An 18,789-nucleotide genomic window follows, 5' to 3' on the forward strand; every position below is an offset into this window, starting at 1 on the left:
ATAATCATGACGGTCCTTACCTATGGAAGCAGATTTCTAAGTGGGATTCCAAACTTCTTTGGTTCCACAAGAAGCTACTTTATTCATCTACCTATTCATTTATTTACTTATTTATTTGTTCATTCATTTCCTTCACTCATTTTACTAAAATGCAAGCTTGATAAGGGCAGACATTTTTGTTTTTCCACCTAGAACAGTACCTACCACATAGTCGGTGCTCAAGAAATATTTATAAATTTTTGAACTAATTCATCCTTTCATTCCTCAAATGCAGGATTTATAAAATATGGAAATACAGTCTAATTTTGTTAAAAAATAGAGAGCAGGGCCTCCCTGGTGGCGCAGTGGTTAAGAGTCCGCCTGCCGATGCAGGGGATACGGGTTCGTGCCCCGGTCTGGGAGGATCCCATATGCCGCGGAGCGGCTGGGCCCGTGAGCCATGGCCGCTGGGCCTGCGCATCCGGAGCCTGTGCTCCGCAACGGGAGAGGCCACAGCGGTGAGAGGCCCGCATACAGCAAAAAAAAAAAAAGAAAAAAAAAAAATAGAGAGCATTTGTAAAGGTATACACCAAAATGCTACCAGCATCCATCTCTGCATGGTAGGATCGAGGTGGTTTTGTTTTTAAGTTTTGCTTCTCTGTTTCTTTTTTCTTTTTTTTTCTAAAATGCACACTTTTACCCAAACAAATATCTAAAAGGCTGGCTGTCCTGTGGATGGGGCTCAGGTGAAATCTATGTAGCTCTGAAACAAAAACCAAGACAAGTGGGAAGATTCCATGGAAAGCCACTTCAGTTCCATCTAAGAACAAATGAGCTACCTGCACGAGCCGTGGAACATGAACCACCACCTTATGAGCCCGTGACTTCCAAAGGAAGTGGTCTTCACCAGGGCCTGGTGAATTCCTTATTAGTCATTATGTGAACAGGAGTCTGGCTTACGTAGGCTGGAAGGTTGGACCCAGCTGCTTTCCAATACTAAAACTCCGTGCCTTTTGATTTTGCAGTGAATTTAACAGACACCACCTCTTATTTCAAAACCCCCTTTTATGTTTCAAAGCACTTTTACATATGCTGGTTTACATAATTTCAGTTCAGTATTTTTAAAAAAATCCTGTCCCTATAACAATTCTATAGAGTAGGCAGGGCAAGTATTATTACCTCCACGTTACCAAAGAAAAAACTGAGGCGACCAGAGAGTGATCTCCTTTAACGTTATGGTTGAGTTACAAGACCACATCTTCTTTCTCTTGACTCAAGGCCCCGTCTCTCTTTCCTCTAATACCACAGAGCCTCTCCCTTGCTACCAGGGTTGGGAAACTGGGTAGACTTGCCTAAAGCTGCTTGCACAATGCCTGTCAGTTGAATGAAAACCAACAACGCTTGGCACAGAGTGACAGCAGATACAGTGATACATCCAGCTGACTGCTCCCACTAACTTACACTGACTTTGGTTAATGCCAAGTAACCAATATGTCAACTCAGCTTAAAAATCAAGATTGACCAAACCATTTGGTTGACTTGAACAGCTGAAGAGGCTGATAAAGCTAATTGGGGTTCTCAGTCAATGTAACTGCCCTGCACCTGTGTCCCCATTGTCCTGGGAAGAAGCCCACTGGTAAGTGGGGCTTCTAGGCCAGTTAAATAGTGAATGAGGTCCATATTGGGCTTAATGAAGCAGGGCTTTGTTACTTTTACCAAAGGAATTAATAGGAATTTTGTATTTATTTTGCAGTGGCAGCAGATTAATAAGCACTTGGGCAATAATGTGGCAATTCACCAAAAGAGGTCTTAGTTAGGTGCTATCTGAAATCATGAAATTAAGTAGGAAAACATACACACGGAAAAAGTTTATATGTTTTAGAAAAATAAACCCAAATTTTAGATAAATGATACTCTTCACAAAGTATATTAAACAAATGACAATTTCATTGGCTGATAGCGCCATTTACACACATATATCATTTTCTGTGTGCCAAGCCCTGCTCTGAGTGCCTCTCCTCACAACCACCCCACGAAAGTCATCACAGGAGGAAACTGGAGGGTCAGCGATGTTAAGGTCATTTTCCCCCAAGTCACACAGCCACCGAGTGGAAGCAACAGGATTTCAACCCAGCTCTGATGACTCCCAAACCAGCATGCTTCACCATTACTTGTTCTCTCAAAACGTTGAAAGTATATGCTCTTTTTATAAACAGGAAATAATGGAAGTTTCCCTATAATGGCATAATAAATCACTCCAGGAGCTGTAGAGTTAACTTGGGAACAGCTGCAGAACAACGAGAGAAACGAGGCTGAGCTTGACACATAACAACACACAAGGAGGCAGAAGCTGGATAAGTGAAAGAGAAAGAATAAAGGCTGATGGAATCAATGTACTGGTATTATTAATAAACTATTGATCACATCGATAATGTCACAAATGCTTGAAATACTTTTCTTCCTAAGTACATAAAATCCAATCTCCATCATTCAATCTATTCATTGCTTCAACAAACAATTACTGAGCACTGTTCTAGGCAGCATAATTACTGCAGTGACTCAAACAGACAAAAGTTCAGGACTTGGTGGAGGTGACATAAGCTCCACGAGAAAATGAGGTAGTAGAAAGGGAGCCTGATTAGATTTTGGTTTTAATCCTGGCCAGATGTCCTTAAGCAAAGTACTTGAAATCTCGCTGAGTCTCAGTTCCCTCACCTCTAAACTGAGGATAATAATATCTGTTTTTATTATATCATCTTTTATTAGGAAAAATGAGAGTTTATAAGTGGAAATAAAACTACTTATTCTTTGGTCTTGGAGAAACTGAGGTAGTTGATGAGGAATAAAAAGTTTTGTCCTTGTTATTAAATCCTTCAAAATATTTCATTCCATATTTTCCATGATCTAAGCTTCCTGGGTTTAATGTTAACCATGTGTAAGACTTGCAGGGTCAGGATAAGGTTATTCTTCCATACCTAGCCACCAATTTCAAAGTCTATGTTACAGGCTTAAGATGCCATAATTCTGTACATTTCCCCTTACTGTGGAAGAAGGTTGGATTTAAATTATATTTTAGTGATTATTTCATTTTAAAACTTACAGAGGGAGATGCTGCTTCTTGTCTATTTTTTCAGAAACAGATCCACAGCAATTGATTATCTCTAAAATCTTTGAGTAATTACCTTTACTATGTTTTTCCATGGTGATATTGTTTCATTGTAAGAATGAAATAAAAGCTAGGTAAAGACAGGTGTGTCACAGGCCTACAGGAATGACCACTGCCTGACAAGCAGCCGTACCTTATTGATTAAATCAAAGACATTTGTTCCAGTCTCCCCCCAGCCCTTACCTACCCAAGGAGACAGGGGGGCAGGGGGATTTCCAAGCCTGTTTTTATCGGCCCAGCAAATCAGAGTCCTGCTTTCTAAACAAAGAGGTGCCAACCTTGAGACTCTACGAACGCCAACACAAGCCAGGCATTGTACACAAGTGAAAAGAATATAATTAGCAAAGTTATAGTTACAATTAGGAAATACCTCCTCAGAAAAGTTTCCACTTAACTCTGAGCAGGACTTAAATTACCATTGTGCTTAAGAAGGCCTCTGTCCCTTGGCCAACTCAGACCTTTTCAGCAGATCTATTAGTGCCGTCCACAAGACACAGAGGCGCAAAACCTAATGTTGGATTTTTTTTTTGAATAACAGATGTGAGACATGTGCAAACTGAGACATGGAAGCTATAATTCAAAAAAAAAAAATAAGAAGCGTAGTCATGGAAATAAATAGTCAAGTGTTAGCTAAATTATTATTTCTCCAAGCTTTCTTCCTCTTCTCTAGCCTTCCCTTTCTCATTCCTAAAGAGAAGTTAGAAAAGAGAGAGTAGGAAAGCAAAAATGGGTACTCACTTCATCTCCAGGATCTCCTCCAGCTGTTTTCTCCTCTCTATCCGGAGGTTGGCCAAGTGTGCTTCTTTTTCAGCCAGAGACTGCTGCGTGGAGGCAAGGCGAGCCTTGGTGGCGTCCAGTTCCTGTCTGGTCTTCTCCAGTGCATTCATCAGTTCCTCTATCTGTAAAGCACATGGAACGCAGTGTGTTATTTCTCCTCCATTCAAGCACAAGGCACTTCGTGCTAGCCTATGTTCTGACAATAGACACAAAGGAAATAAAGCCATCCTTGAACTGGGCATTGTATCTTGGCATCCACTCTTTCTTTGTCACTAGTTAAAAATAAATATTTCAAACACAAGAAGTGTCTAAATTTCTCAAGGTCCTCATTCAATTGGATTATCCACTAACTTTTATAGAAACTATTTAATATATTTATTAGAAGTGGAGGGTGAGTGGCTTGACCCAATTTCAACCTGTTTGGCAAAAATCTCAGATACTGACTCACTTCAGTTGGCTGAAGGCAACACTCAAAACGCATTTTGCCCGGCACAATATACTCCTGTGTGTAGGCCCCAGAGTATTCTGACAGGAAGTTATTCTATGTGTTTCAAATTCATTCATGTTTTAACCTATCAAAGCCTTGTTTGGCAAAAGCGATTTGGTGTCCAAAGGGCCTCAGGGGCCTCCCTCTCACCTCACCTCCCTGTTTCACATTCAGGAAGCAAGGTTTGGTCAAAGGTAAACAGAATTCCAGCCACAAAAGGTTCAAGTTTGGTTTGCCCCTTAAGTTTGAGAGGGTTCTAAACTTGAAATAAATGACATGTAACTTTTATAGGGTGCTAATACACCATAGAAATAAGCCAGACTATCAAATATCCAGGGTTTTCAGCCAGGTCCCAAAAAATTGGACCAGGGAGCCCCAAGGCAAGGCCTTATCCTCCCCAAACCACTGGAGGCTTTTAAAAGCCAACACACAACAATGAGGGCTGATGTTTATGGTTTTGTTCCAGAGACTTCCGTGGAGCAAGCTGGTGAAATGCCATCTCTTGCACAGATGCATGCTGCATCCACCCTGCTGATTTAAAACCACGGTTTCAGGAAGTTTCTAGGTTCCAGGGTTGATGTTTGGGTCGCCCCTTCCAGCTGAACTTGGCAGAATGGGATCATCTATCACCAAAGTCAACAGAACGCCCTTCAAAACTTGTCAATGATATGTTAAGTTCCAATTCATAAAGACTTTCTACATAATTTCTGCAGTTTTACACGGAATGTATTCAGAATAAGCATTATAGTTCACATCCAAGGTAAATTACAGGATTTTAAGATTCAGGAAACCCTCCATTTTGCCCTGATAGAAGGAGGAAACTTGATGGCCATGTAACATAAATAAAAGCCAAAACCAAAAACAGTTTAAAAAGCAAGAAACATAAACGATAACCTATGAAAGTCACAGAATTACACATGTTTAATTGTAGGATAAATAGCATTATTCTTTAACTTCAGAAATATACAAAAATTAAAAAGCAATTAAACTTTTTAGTTTCTCATATAAGTTCATAGAATATCATAAATATAACTAGAAGCAATACTTGATGAGGCTGAAGCAGAGGTGGTTTTTCTTTTTCTTTTGTCTTCTTTTTTCCCCTATTGTTGATATACTCAATAGCAGTGTTTAAAAAAACATATCAGTATTATGGTCATTCCACGTGCCAACTAAGACAAAGTCTGTGTGACCCTCCATATGGGATGGCCTTTGTCCTCATGACCCCGTTTCCTTTCATAAATTGTTCTTTATCCCAAATGTACTATTTATCTCAGAGAAGAGGAAGAGTGTTGAGGATTCTCACCTGCTGAATCTCTTTCTCATTAATTGAACTGACCTGCTTGCAATCTACAGACACAGTATGCTACTCAGCTGGGTTTCCAAGTTCTTAGTTCACCTGCCACCTGACTGCTTAAGGCAGGCACTAACTAGTTTTATACTAACCCAACTTTAACAATTACACCTTAGAGTAATAACTTGCAGGCTGCCCTGGTCATTTCAGCAATAATCACATGGAGAAAACCTGGACACCTGAGAGATGTAATCCAGACTTTCTTTTACTGATGGAGATGCTTTTGGCTTCCAACGTCAATAATTCTTATTTTGAGGTGAGGCTGCTATTTTCAACACCTTGGAAGCAGAGTCTCAAAATAGCTTCCCAGGCCAAGGCCTTTCACTCCTCCTAATTCACCTGACCACTAAGGACTGCACACTGGACCACCTGGGGCACTGGCCTCAGATACACTGTTCTAGTCTTCGCACAGCCACTGTTTCTACCCGTAACTTTGTTCAAATGAGCACTTGATTCTTGGCGTCTCAGTTTCCCAGATGATGCCCATGGTACCTCCTGTGTTAGATGTTCTAGAGTTCTGCAAACTGTTTCCTCTGCTACCAAAACAGGAGCATTAGAAAGCAAGAAATGTTTCCCCTGCCGTGGTGGCCATCAGGGTGGTTCACAATATTCTAGTTCCCCCCCTTCCAGGCACATGGTAGGACATTTCCCTCTCCCTTTAAGTTGGGTGAGGGTTTGGCCAAGAAAATCATTGTCATTTCCAGAGGGAAGCATTTAAGTACTAGCAGTCAACCCCAACCTTCCCCTTTCCCTGCCATGATGAGCATAGAAGCATGTTTCAGATGATGTCTCCTTCAGCCTGAGTCCCTGAGTGACCACAATGAAGCCCAAGGCCAACCCACATCACATAAGCAAGGTATGCACCGTTGTTGTACTACACCAAGAGATAAGGGGCTCTTACCCCCAGCTTGACTTGGGCTGTCTTGACTGATGAACTGTCACACTTCTTATCAAGTGCTCTATAACACCTGCCTCCATCTCCCCCCCACCAGTCCCCTCTCATCAAGAGGAAGTGCTTCTTATTCTTGCTATCCCATGGAAACTCTACCTTTGCAGGCCACTGGTACCTTCCTTCTTGCCATATGTCTTTTCTTAATGTGTAGTCTGCACAGCTAAACAGTTCCCCAACTTCTTCCCCTCATTTGAAGTAACATTTTAGCTGGCTATGTATATGAAACTTATGCCTTAAAAACTACCAGATTTGAATCATGTCTCCATCACTCACTGTATGACTGACACAAGTTCCTTCATCTCTTTCAGCTTCAGTTTCTTTATCTGGAAACAGGAAATTATGTTGCTTATTCTATTAGATGTTTATGGATAGTAAGTGAGATGATGTAACCTATAAACCATTTATTCTAATTGATATCAAAATAACACTTTTTCTTATTATAAGGTACACTCATACAGAATCTAAAAGATACAGATATGAAATTTTTAAATGTTTCTTATTTAGGTTAAATGACATTCTTTTTAGCTAAGATCACCCAAAATCCCACCCCATGGAGATAAACACTCTGAACAGTTTGTTTTAATTTCCCCATCTCTCTCTTTCTCTATTTGTGTGTATGTATAATTGAGATGCTATATATAATTTTCTAAATAGTTTTAAATAAATGTATCATTACAAAGTTCTCCTTCTCATTAAATAGTCTCTCTGAAACATGGTTTAATGGGTGAGTGGGGATGTATCCATTCCCCATTTTCCTAAAAGCCAACCCTTCCCTTGGGCTCTCGAAGCTCTCCTAAATTGATAATCTATCTCCCCTGTTTCTTTTGCAAATTCTTCACCTTCCTGCAGTCGATAACTAGACCTTTCCCCTTATGACTCTGTCCCAGAGACATTTTCCTCATCCATGTGGCTACTCAGGAGGAGGATTGAGATTTGTCTCCACAGCTCTCAACTCTGATACTTTTCCAACCTTTGTCACCTGTTATTCACTTAACATCTTTCACATATACTGAACCACCCATTGATTACTTCTGTTTGGACGTCATAATATCACTTTAAATTCACAATGATCCATGCACACATAACTAAAACCAAATCCCTACCAGACATCCCAGCCCTCCCTACCTGCCACTCCCTAACACATTGGTAGCCCTGACCTTTTCTCAGTCACTCATGTTTAAGATCTCAGAACCACATTTGTCTCTTCCCTCTTTTATTTTCTATTCATCATTAAGTCTTACATCTCTGTTTTAGAAATACATCTTGGACCCATCATCCCTTTCTACCATTATTTTTGATGCTTCAAGCTTGGATCCCTTCCCTTCCCACATTTCTGATAGGATTGAAAATAAGTGGGTGTGTTTGTGTGTATTCCTAGCCTTTGTCTCTACCCCTACCCTAAATAAGGACATGGCTTTGTCTGAGCAGCTTCTCCCCTACCAGAGTTATCTCTCAGCCAGTTCTGTGCCTAGATTTTAGGAAATGGGTAGCAGAGTGAACCTGTAAAACTGAGTGCAAAAGTATAATACTTTTAAGGGCAGGCTACAATGATTTATATAATAAAAAAGAAGGAGATACAAGTGAGAAGAGAAAGAGGAATAATGAGCCTGGAGATAGGGGACACAGGTTTTGTTTTAAGGGCAGAATAAGATAATTGAGAAGGAAGAGAAAAAGGGAAGGGGAAAAAAGTTGCTAGGAGTTATTCCTGGGGTTCCTTCAATGTTTTCCAAAGATACAAATTGAAGGTTAGGCTTCCCTTTTGATTTTTTTCAGCTGTTTTGACTGTGTGTCTCAATGTGACTTTGAACTGGGCCCTGTGGATTTGGGATTCAAAGACGTCTCACAGGATTTACTGTTACAACTCATCTCCCTACTGTCAGGAAAATATGCCTAAACCATCCATATTTTGTCAAAAATATCACTGGTCTGGTTCCAGTATCTCAAGGGGCTCCTGAAATACCCAAAGTAGTTGTCTTCAGACTGTGTTCCCTAGTGCACCAGGGGTTCCAAAAAGGCATCTGGGAGCTGACAGACAGATCAGTGGAGGGGGAGGAGGAGAGTGAATGAGCAGAGATCTCCGTCCACTATCTCACATTGAAAGGGAGTTGTTCTACTTTGTTTTATAGATAGCATTCCACTTAAGATTTAATTTGAATTTTAAAAATTTTAAGTATTTTGAAATACTGAGAATGGTTAAAATCATGGATTATGAAACCAGACTGTACTAATAATACCTGCTTTATCACTTTTTAATTATAGAGCCTTGAGAAAGTGTCTGAGTTTCCTCATCTGTAACAATGGTATGTCTCATAAGCGTTACTGCAAGCATTAAATGAAGCAATGAAAGTAAAGCTCTTAGTGCAGGGACTGGCAAATATGAAAACACTTAGTACATTCTTAACATAAGAGATAAGCACAGCATAGTGGTTACAAACAGAACTTAGGAGCTAGCCTACCACTAACTATCTGTCCCCTTCTGAGTCAGTTATAAAAGTCTTCTGAGCCCAGGTTTCTTCCTTGTGATGTGGGAACGTAGCTCAAAGGGGTTTTGTGAAGATTCAATGGGTTAACGTGTGTGATGCCCTAAGAACAATGCCAAGTACTTGGTGCCACAGAAGTGTCAGATCTTGTTAATAAAGTGCCAGTAAGTATTCAACCCATTTTATGTTTGCTTATTACTGAATTCAAGATTTTGTGCTTGGTGTCACCTACCGTCAACCACACACACACACGTACACACACCCCTGGAATGCCCTATACCAACCCCTCCAATTACTGAAATCGCCTCTCCTTTAAGGCTCTGCCACAGGGCCCTGGCCTCCTTCACAGGTACAGTGATTACGTCTGAAGCTCTGAAAACAGGCAGACCTGGATCAAGTTTTGGCTCCACCAACAGCATCTCTGTGACCTTAGGACAATATTAACCCAATGTTTCCTAAACTCTGTTGCACCTTTGAATCCTTTAGAAAGATTTTTAAAATCCTGATGCCATGGTAACACTCCTACCAACTAAATTAAAATGTTTGAGGGTAGGAGTCAGGCATCAGTATTTAATTAAAGATGCAGATGATTCCAAAGTGATGCCAAAGTGCAAACTTGTGTGGGAACCCTGGACATTTGCTGACCTTTCTCTTAGCCTGAAGGTCCTCCTCTATAAAATAGGGAGGAGACAGAAGCTACCACACAGGATTGGCATGAGTATAAAGGGAGATAATACCCATAAATCATCCAACCCTCTCTGCTAGAAATCCTGGAAGTGTCCATTGTGTGACAGTTACCACTGTCCCTAGTATGGGTTCCTGGCCACATTATTTTCACCCAACCCAAGTGCCTTCAGTTCTTACCGTCTGCACCTGACTTTCTCCCACCTAATTAAACACCACTTCACATTTCTGCACAAATATTTCATGTGTGTGCTTAGTTGCTACAACTGGATTGTAATCCCCAGAGGGCAAGGACCACATCTCTGTTCTCTTTGTGGAAGGCCCTTCAGCCCCGACACAGAACCAGTGTCCACACTCAATAAATACCTGAGGAATGAGAGGAAGGGGAATGCAAAGATGTGATTCTGAAACACCTTCCTTTGACCCACTTAGTGCAATGATGGATGAACTGTAAGTCCGAACTTGATACTTTCCTACCCCATAAATCAGTGGTCCCCTTGCCATCCTCACCAAATGCCCTTCAAGTTCTTGCTCTCTGTTTGCCTCAAGCACCTTCTCTTTGCTATGGAGACAAGAGGGCTCAGTTACTCAGCTCCTGAATGGATGGAACCCCTATGCCCAGTGCCACCCCATCAGCCACCAAGAGCACCAGGAACCCATGAGTTTCGAGGTGGTACAATAAAAATGTCCCAGGCTTTGAGCTGGGGTCAAAGCAAGCAGCTTTTAATCCTGCTCTGCATTCTCCCCGCTTTGCCCGGAACCTGGGAGACGTGCAGTCCTTTCATCATTCCACCACTTCGTCTCACTGGGTGTCTCCTACGTGCCAGGCATTCTGCTAGACGCAAGCAACAGGCTCATCCTCAGAAGCTGTCTGGTTTGGCAGGCAAGCTTGAATCAAACAACTTTTAAATTACAATAGTGATTAAAAGAAAAAAACTGTTAAAGGAAAGGACTGAGTGATGAGCAAGAGTTAAACAAAAGCCAGTCTTGCCCTAGGCCTCACGGCCTACCTCCCTAAGGCAGGTAAGTGGGAGCGGCCTGCTGAAGAGGAGGAAAAAACATGTGCTGGGGGGCCCAGGCTGGGGGCCATGTGGTTCTGTTCATTAGGGAATTGCTACTTGAAGAATCACAATGATTATGAGCCAATAAACACTTTTGAGAAGTCCAGCAGGAAAGCAACCCATGTGTCTCCATTCAACACAGCATTTGCTTATTTTGGAAGCATATCTATTGATAATTCACCTGACAATAATATTTCCTAGGGGTAAAAAAGTTTTAAAAAGGCTGTTTTATTCCTAAAAGGCCATCCTTGATGAAAAGAGATTCACAGCAACCTCAGAAATCTTCTATAATACTTAACATGTTCCACTTAAAAGAATTTCCTAAAAGGTCCCAAAATATGGTAAGACTGAAATTCTGATCCTATATCTAGAAAACTAAGATTACATTTTAAAATATATATTGGTTTGGTGTTACATATCTAGAACATAGTAATTAAAGGTTTCTTCAAGCTAGATGACTACTTGGTCTCACCAATTAAACTAAACAAAACGAAAACCCCCAAGTAATTGTGTGTTGTTTCTGATTTTATTAGCCATCCTATGTGGAAGATTATAAAAACTCTCTTATAAAATGGTTGAGGTACAAGGACTATTCAAATGTATTTGAATAATTCTTAACTCTGTACACTTTAAGAAAAATGAAGCTATCAAACGAATTTCTAAAGAGTCTAATGCTTACACCCAACTCTGGAGAAACTGTCAGAACTTTTAAAGTGAATAGTGGAGCTTTAAAACAATAAAATAAAAAACCTGTTTAAGACCTTAAATCATTAACATGTGTCAACTTAAACTTACATATACATTTGTGTTGTTTAACTAAATATCTGAAAACCAGCTTCTCTCTCAGTTATCTGCCAAGAGCCCCACTCCCTGTTCTGTGTGTTTCTTCCTGACACGTGGCAACATCCAGTGCTTTTCAAGAGGCTCACTTGGCAAGAGCTGATCTTCAAATATTTTGATAAAACAGTTTGTTTCTTAAATTATATATGTCAGTATTGAGTTAGTATCTATTTTGTGTTAATGATGTGGAATTTTAAAACAGCTTTTAAAACCATATGTTAAAAAATACACAGGCTTTTCTGCCTTTCCCTTTACCATCCATCCTAGTTTTCTGTCTTCGCTACATCCTGAGTGCAAGAGGATGGTAGTTTTCAGTCTGCACCAGAACACAGAGCCAAGGAAATCCCCGTATCCCAGGTTACAGCAAAACTGGAATGTGAATTGGTCCTGTGGGAATAGCTGGGACTTGGCCCAGCTCTGCTCTGGGCACAGAGGAGGTCACACTAAGATCAGAAGGTAAAGATAAACGCTGAAACCCTCCCTCCTCAACAGCAACAACTTCTTAGACAGTGATGCTGTGAGCCGAAGGATCTGTTAAAACAAGGACTACTAATCTTATTTTTCCAATTACTCTTATCTGACATTTCTATCTCCACCTCCCTCCCACCTCCCCACTGCTGCCTTAGAGTGACACCTTTTGGAAAAGGTTGAAACTGAAAATCCCCAGATTGCTTTCTGCCTGGACCTGGCTACCCTTAAGATTGTGTTTGGGATTTGTTTTTTCCTCACTGAAGTTAAACTTCTGGGAGCTCTGCTTAAACGTGTCACCTCTGATCCTTCAGCTGCAAACAAATACCCACATCAAGTGAGGGTGTTTGGGCTTGAGCTCTTCGATTCTGACTACAATTTAAACTCCCCCTTTTCCCCCTACTCCCCCAAGGCTTACTGACAAAATTTCACATCACATAAAGGATGGATGGAGAAGAAATGTGTAAAATACATACATTCTGACTGAACAGATTCCGTGTTGGAGTACAGATGAGTAACAGTTTCTCCAGAAGGCCCTTGAGCACTCTTCATTCCAGATTGGATTTGGCTCAGTGGAACCTCCCTGAGAAAAAGGCTGTGAATATACACTTCTGTGTATGTCTGGTGCAGATACTCACTGAGCAACTGGGAGGCATTTTTACTTTATGTGTTCACAGTTCTGAAGCACAGCAAAGAGCTAGTTTTTTCCCTAATAGAGTCTCACGTTCTTGAGAAGCAGTACAGAGAGTGGCTAACTGTGTGGACTCTGAAGCCAGAGGGCTTAGGTCCCAAACAAGATCCAGCCACATGCTGACCCTGAAAAAGGTACTTGAGCTCTATGTGCATCAGCTTCTTTCTCTGTAAAATGTGGATAACAGCTGCACCTCCCAGAGTCCTTATGAAGAATACCTGACTTACAATAGTTACATGCTTGGCACACAGAAAGTGCACAGTAACCTGTAATCATCAACAGTGATGTTAGTTTGAACACTAGCTCTTACTTTTCAGCCTATGAGAGGATGAGTAAGCAAGAGAAAGTGCTGAATTTCCATTTTCTTACATTTTCAGAAAGACAACACTTTTCACCTTCAATGGAACGGCGAAATTTTTTACTAAGAAATCTATTTATAACAAACCAAATTAATCACCCACAAAATATGCTAAATCCCAAACACAATTATAAAGGAACTCATGAAGATATCAGAGCAGCATGGTCCCATAAAACTTCCTGCAATGATGACAAGGTCCTAATTTGCACTTTCCAATATACATGCCACTGCTACATGTGGCTATAGAGCACTGGAAATATAACTGGTACCACTGAGGAACTGAATTTTTAATGTTATATAATCTTAATTAATTAAAATTAAAATTTCAATATCCATATGTCTAGTGGCTACTGTATTGGAAAGAGACAGAGCATCAAAATTTTACAACTTTTATTGTCCAACAGTGATGTTTAGAAATTATTTCAATTTTTGTGGAAAGTGTTTCTTTTTTGAACATATGAGAAAAACTTTTAATTTCCTTTACATTCAGTGTATCTCATGAATTAGCATTTGACCCAGTGATTTCACTTTAGGAATTTATTCTAAGGATATAATAAGGGATGTGTCCAGAGAAATTTATTCCAAGGATATAATAAACATATTCATCAGTGTTGTTTATAAAAATCAGAATAAAAAATATGCATGTGTGTATATACATATTATATGTATAGATATACACACAAACATATATATAAACACAAGTACATATACATACAAACATACACATATGTACCCTCACCTTTCAAAGAAATTAGTTAAATAAATAACGGTGTGTGTGTGTGTGTGTGTGTGTGTGTGTAAGTGTTGCAAAGAAAGTGGATAGTAAATTGCAGTCACCCAATTGTTGAGATGTTGGTCAGACATTAAATACTAAGTAGAAAGATTTAATGGAAAAGAAAGATGTTCATGAAATCCTAATTGAGAAAAGCAGGTTAGTAAATGATAAATACAATATAATCCCAACTATATGTAGGTTTCTAAATGAATATTCATAGAAAAAGAGACTAGAAGGAAAGGCATCAAAATATGCATAACAGGTTTGTTTCTAAGCTTAGAGATTTCAGGTAATCTATTATATTCTTCTTTGTACTTGTTGATGCAAATATGAATCACTAATGTAAAAAGAGAGCAAGTTTTAAAAATTGCAACCATAGCTATGAAACAGAAACAGACTCACAGACATAGAAAACAAACTTGCGGTTGCCAAGGGGGAGGGGAGGTGGGAGAGGGAAGTATTGGAAGTTTGGGATTAGCAGGTGCAAACTATTATATATAAGATGGATAAACAACAAGGTCCTACTGTATAGCACAGGGAACTATATTCAATATCCTGTGATAAACCATAATGGAAAAGAATATGAAAAAGAATATATATATGTATAACTGAGTCACTTTGCAGTACAGCAGAAATTAGCATAACATTGTAAATCAACTATACTTCAATAAAATTCAAAAAAAATTTTTTTACAGTTGCAACAAAGGAAGGTCTGCAAAGAAAGTACTTCTGCTCCCATGGAAAAATTAGTTGCTGGTAGACCATGACCTCCAAAGGATAGTAATAAAGCAGAAATCCAGAGCAGGGTGGGGCCCTCTGGTGGCAGCTATGGTGGCAACTACTGTCAGCCAAAATAACCTTAAGACAGGCCACACTTTGTAGCATGGTTTCTTTGCCCCGACAGTCACTTAGATTTATGCTGATTATAATCCGGGTTCACCAGGGAGTGCCTGAGTGTTAGTGACTGCTCAGCTGTCAACAGCCATTCCTGCCACCTCCACCCGGCCCCGCAATGTGCTTGAATGTTGCTTCATTCATTTCAACTTGTTCCCTAATAAAGTTCCTATGCATTTTAAAGTCCAGTATGGTGGCTTGCTTGTTTGCTTTGTGCTTGTTTAGCATTTTCTAATTTTATTATTGTTATTACTGTTTTGATTCTGCAGCACTCAAAATAAGTTGGCAGGCCCTGCAAAATCAGAACCATTTGTCCATGCCACTTGACCACTTCTATTAGCAAGGTTTATTCATTCCCATTCAACAAATCAGGGCAATGTTTTCAAATAGACCTTCTTTCTTGTGATGTAAGGATAAGCTGAGGCAATTCCAAGGAGGAAAAATGAAAAAAAAAGGAGGCTTCTTTTACTCCGAATTCTCCTGCTGGCTTAGCTCTGCAGGAGGTACCTGTTGATGATGGCAAATTTCAATCAGGCCAAATGAGGCCTGCCTCCAAGCCCTTTCCTGATCCCCTCAGAATCCCTGCGCTGCAGTTCCATCTACCTTGAGCAATAGGTAGTGGCCTCCCTGTACGTCAAATGCATCCTTGAATGGGTCCACTGGGGCATCTTCGCAAACACACAGTAGATTGTCAACAGATGATTGTGGGTGGGATGCAGGGAGGGAGAAAAGAAAAGAAGCCATACTCTAGAGAGGTAATCATTACGTCTGATTTAAATAATGTGGTTTCCTAAATCCCATTTGATCCTCACTTACTCCCAAAGGAGCATACCACTTAACTGATGGATAACTCAAACTCAAAAAGGGTAAGGGATTGACCCAAGAATTGCAGATGGCTTACTCTTTACCAGGATTTGAATCTGACTGTTGAGTACAAATATAAGGGGACAATTGTTAGAGGTAATTACATATACTGAGAGGATCTGGGAGGAAACTCTGGGCCACGAGACCCTCAACAGGAAGGAAAGACCATGGCTCATTCTCCTCAGTATGCCCAGGCCTGAACACAACATCTAACATACAACAACTGTGTGCCCTATGTTCTATTTTAAAAGATATAAAATTGCATCTCAAAATGTATATGCCAAATATAGTGAAATTTCATTAACTTGATAAAAGAGCATTTACTGAAAAATCTATAGCTACCAGTTGTGAAAGACTGCTTTCTCTCTAAGATCAGAAGCAAGGAAAGGATACCTGCTTTCACCCCTCTTATTCAGCATAATATGTGAAGTTCTAGATGCTGCAATAAGGCAAGAAAATGAATAAAAGGTGCAAAAATTTCAAAGGAAGTAATAAAACTGCCCCTGTTTGCAGATGAAATAACTGTTTATGTAGAAAATCCTAAGAAATCTACAAAAAACACCTACAAGTAATAAATGTGTTCAGCAAGGTTGCAGGATACAATATCAACACACAAAAGTCAATTGCATTTCTATAAGCTAACAGTGAAGGTGTGGAAACCAAAATGAAAAACTAAATACCATTTACAATCACTCCAAAAAAATGAAACATTTAAGTATAAACTTAAAACATGGATGGAATCTGTACATGGAAATCTACAAAATTCTGATAAAAGAAATCAAAGAAGATTTAAATAAATGGAGAGATAGGAAGTGTTCATGGATGAAAAGACTAAACATAGTAAAGATGTCAATATTTCCCAGATTGATCTATAGGTTTAATGTAATTTCCATCTAAATCTCAGCAAGTGTTTTATAGATATAGACAAGCTTATTCTAAAATTTATATGGATGGGCACAGGTCCTATAATAGCTAAAACAATCCTGACAAAGAAGAATAAAATGGAAGGAGTCACTCTACCCAATATTAAGGCCCACTGCATAGTTAGAGTAACCAAGACAATGTGATATTGGCAAAGGGATAGCCACATAGATCAGTAGAACAGAATTGAGAACACAGAAATAGATATACTGTGATAATATTATATCGAAGAGATAAATGTTCAAGTGATGTTTGACAAAAGAGCAAAAAATTCAATGGAGCAAAGATAGCCTTTTCAACAAATGGTGCTGAACAACTGGACATCCATAGATGAAAAAAAGAAAAGAACATTGACCTAAACTTTATACCTTGTACAAAAACAAACTGGATCATGAACTTAAATGTAAAACATAAAACTATAAACCTTTCAGAAAAAAATTGGAAAAAATCTTCTGAATCTAAGGCTAAGCAATGAGTTCTTAGAATTGACACCAAAAATTACAAACCATAAAGGTAAAGATGAGTAAACTGGACCTCATCAAAACTGAAAAATATTTGCTCTGTGAAAGACCTTGTTAAGTGGATAATAAGACAAGCTATAGACTGGGAGAAAATATTTGCAAAACACATATCTGACAAATAACCGGAACTCCCAAAATTCCACAGTAAAATTTCCAATACAATTAGAAAACAGACATATAGCATGAGCAGACATTTTGCTGAAGAGGACATACAGACAGCAAATAAGCACATGGAAAAATGTTCCATATCTTTATCCACTGGAGAACAACAAATTAAAACCACAATGAAACATCACTATACACCTATCTGAATGGCTAAAATAAAAACTAATGACAATACCAAATGCTGGTGAGGATACAGAAAAACTGGATCACTCATACTTTGCTGATAGGAATATAAAATGGTGTGACCGGGCCTCCCTGGTGGCGCAGTGGTTAAGAGTCTGCCTGCCGATGCAGGGGATACGAGTTCGTGCCCCGGTCTGGGAGGATCCCATATGCCGCGGAGCGGCTGGGCCCGTGAGCCATGGCCGCTGGGCCTGCGCATCCGGAGCCTGTGCTCCGCAACGGGAGAGGCCACAACAGTGAGAGGCCCACATACCGCAAAAAGAAAAAAAAAATTTAAAAAAAAATAAATAAAAAATAAAATGGTGTGACCATTCTGGAAAACAACTTGGCAGTTTCTTAACTCTGCATGCAACTACCATATGACCCAGTAATTATACTCTTTCTATCATTTATCTCGAAGAAATGAAAACTTATGTTCACACAAAAACCTGTGCATGATTGTTAATAACAGCTTTATTCACAATAGCCCAAAACTAGAAACAACTTGGATGTCCTTCAACTGGTGAATGGTTAAACAAACTGAGGGGCATCCACACCATGGAGCACTACTCTGCAATGAAAAGGAACAAAGTATTGATAAACCCAACAACTTGGAGGAATCACCAGTGAACAATGCTAACTGAAATAAGCTAATCCCTAAAGGTCACATCCTATATGATTTCATTTATATAATGTTCTTAAAATGACAAAATTACAGAAATGGAGAACAGATTATTGGTTGCCAGGGGTAGGAGATGGATATAGGGGAGTAGTTTAGTACAGTTATAAAGGGCAACCTGAAGGATTCTTGGGGTGCTGGGACTGTTCCGTACTTTGACTATATCATTGTCAATACCCTGATTGTGATACTGTCCTAAAGTTTTGCAAGATGTTACCACTGGGGGAAACTGGTGAAGGGTACACAAGATCTCTATTGTTTCTTAAAACTGCAAATGAAGCTACAATTATCTAAAAATAAAAGGTTTAAGTTCTTCAAAAATAAAGAACATGCCACGTGTGTTAGGCATTTACCTCCACAGGAGAAGGACAGCCAGGGCAAATGCTGGGGGAGAAGAAGGGAGATGCTCACATAAGGTAAGTGAGGCCACTCCCATGCTCTTCAGCAAGAATCCTCCCCAAAATGTTACAGCTTAGGAGGATTTCAACAGAGAATATTCGTGCTGTAAATGACT

The 18,789-nt window shown here is 39.6% G+C and overlaps 1 protein-coding gene across 13 annotated transcripts in view; it reads right to left on the reverse strand.

Annotated features, from left to right (window-relative positions):
• The window catches only part of ERC2 (ELKS/RAB6-interacting/CAST family member 2), a 985,114-nt gene that overhangs the window by 401,881 nt on the left and 564,444 nt on the right, over nucleotides 1-18,789 (reverse strand). For all 13 annotated transcript variants that reach the window (XM_060111325.1, XM_060111324.1, XM_060111322.1 and 10 more), the window contains one exon: nucleotides 3,884-4,044. In XM_060111325.1, the coding sequence (XP_059967308.1) occupies nucleotides 3,884-4,044 (161 nt within the window). The remainder of the gene's footprint in view (nucleotides 1-3,883; nucleotides 4,045-18,789) is intronic.

Source organism: Mesoplodon densirostris, chromosome 10 (assembly GCF_025265405.1).
Source record: "Mesoplodon densirostris isolate mMesDen1 chromosome 10, mMesDen1 primary haplotype, whole genome shotgun sequence".
NCBI lineage: Eukaryota > Metazoa > Chordata > Mammalia > Artiodactyla > Ziphiidae > Mesoplodon > Mesoplodon densirostris.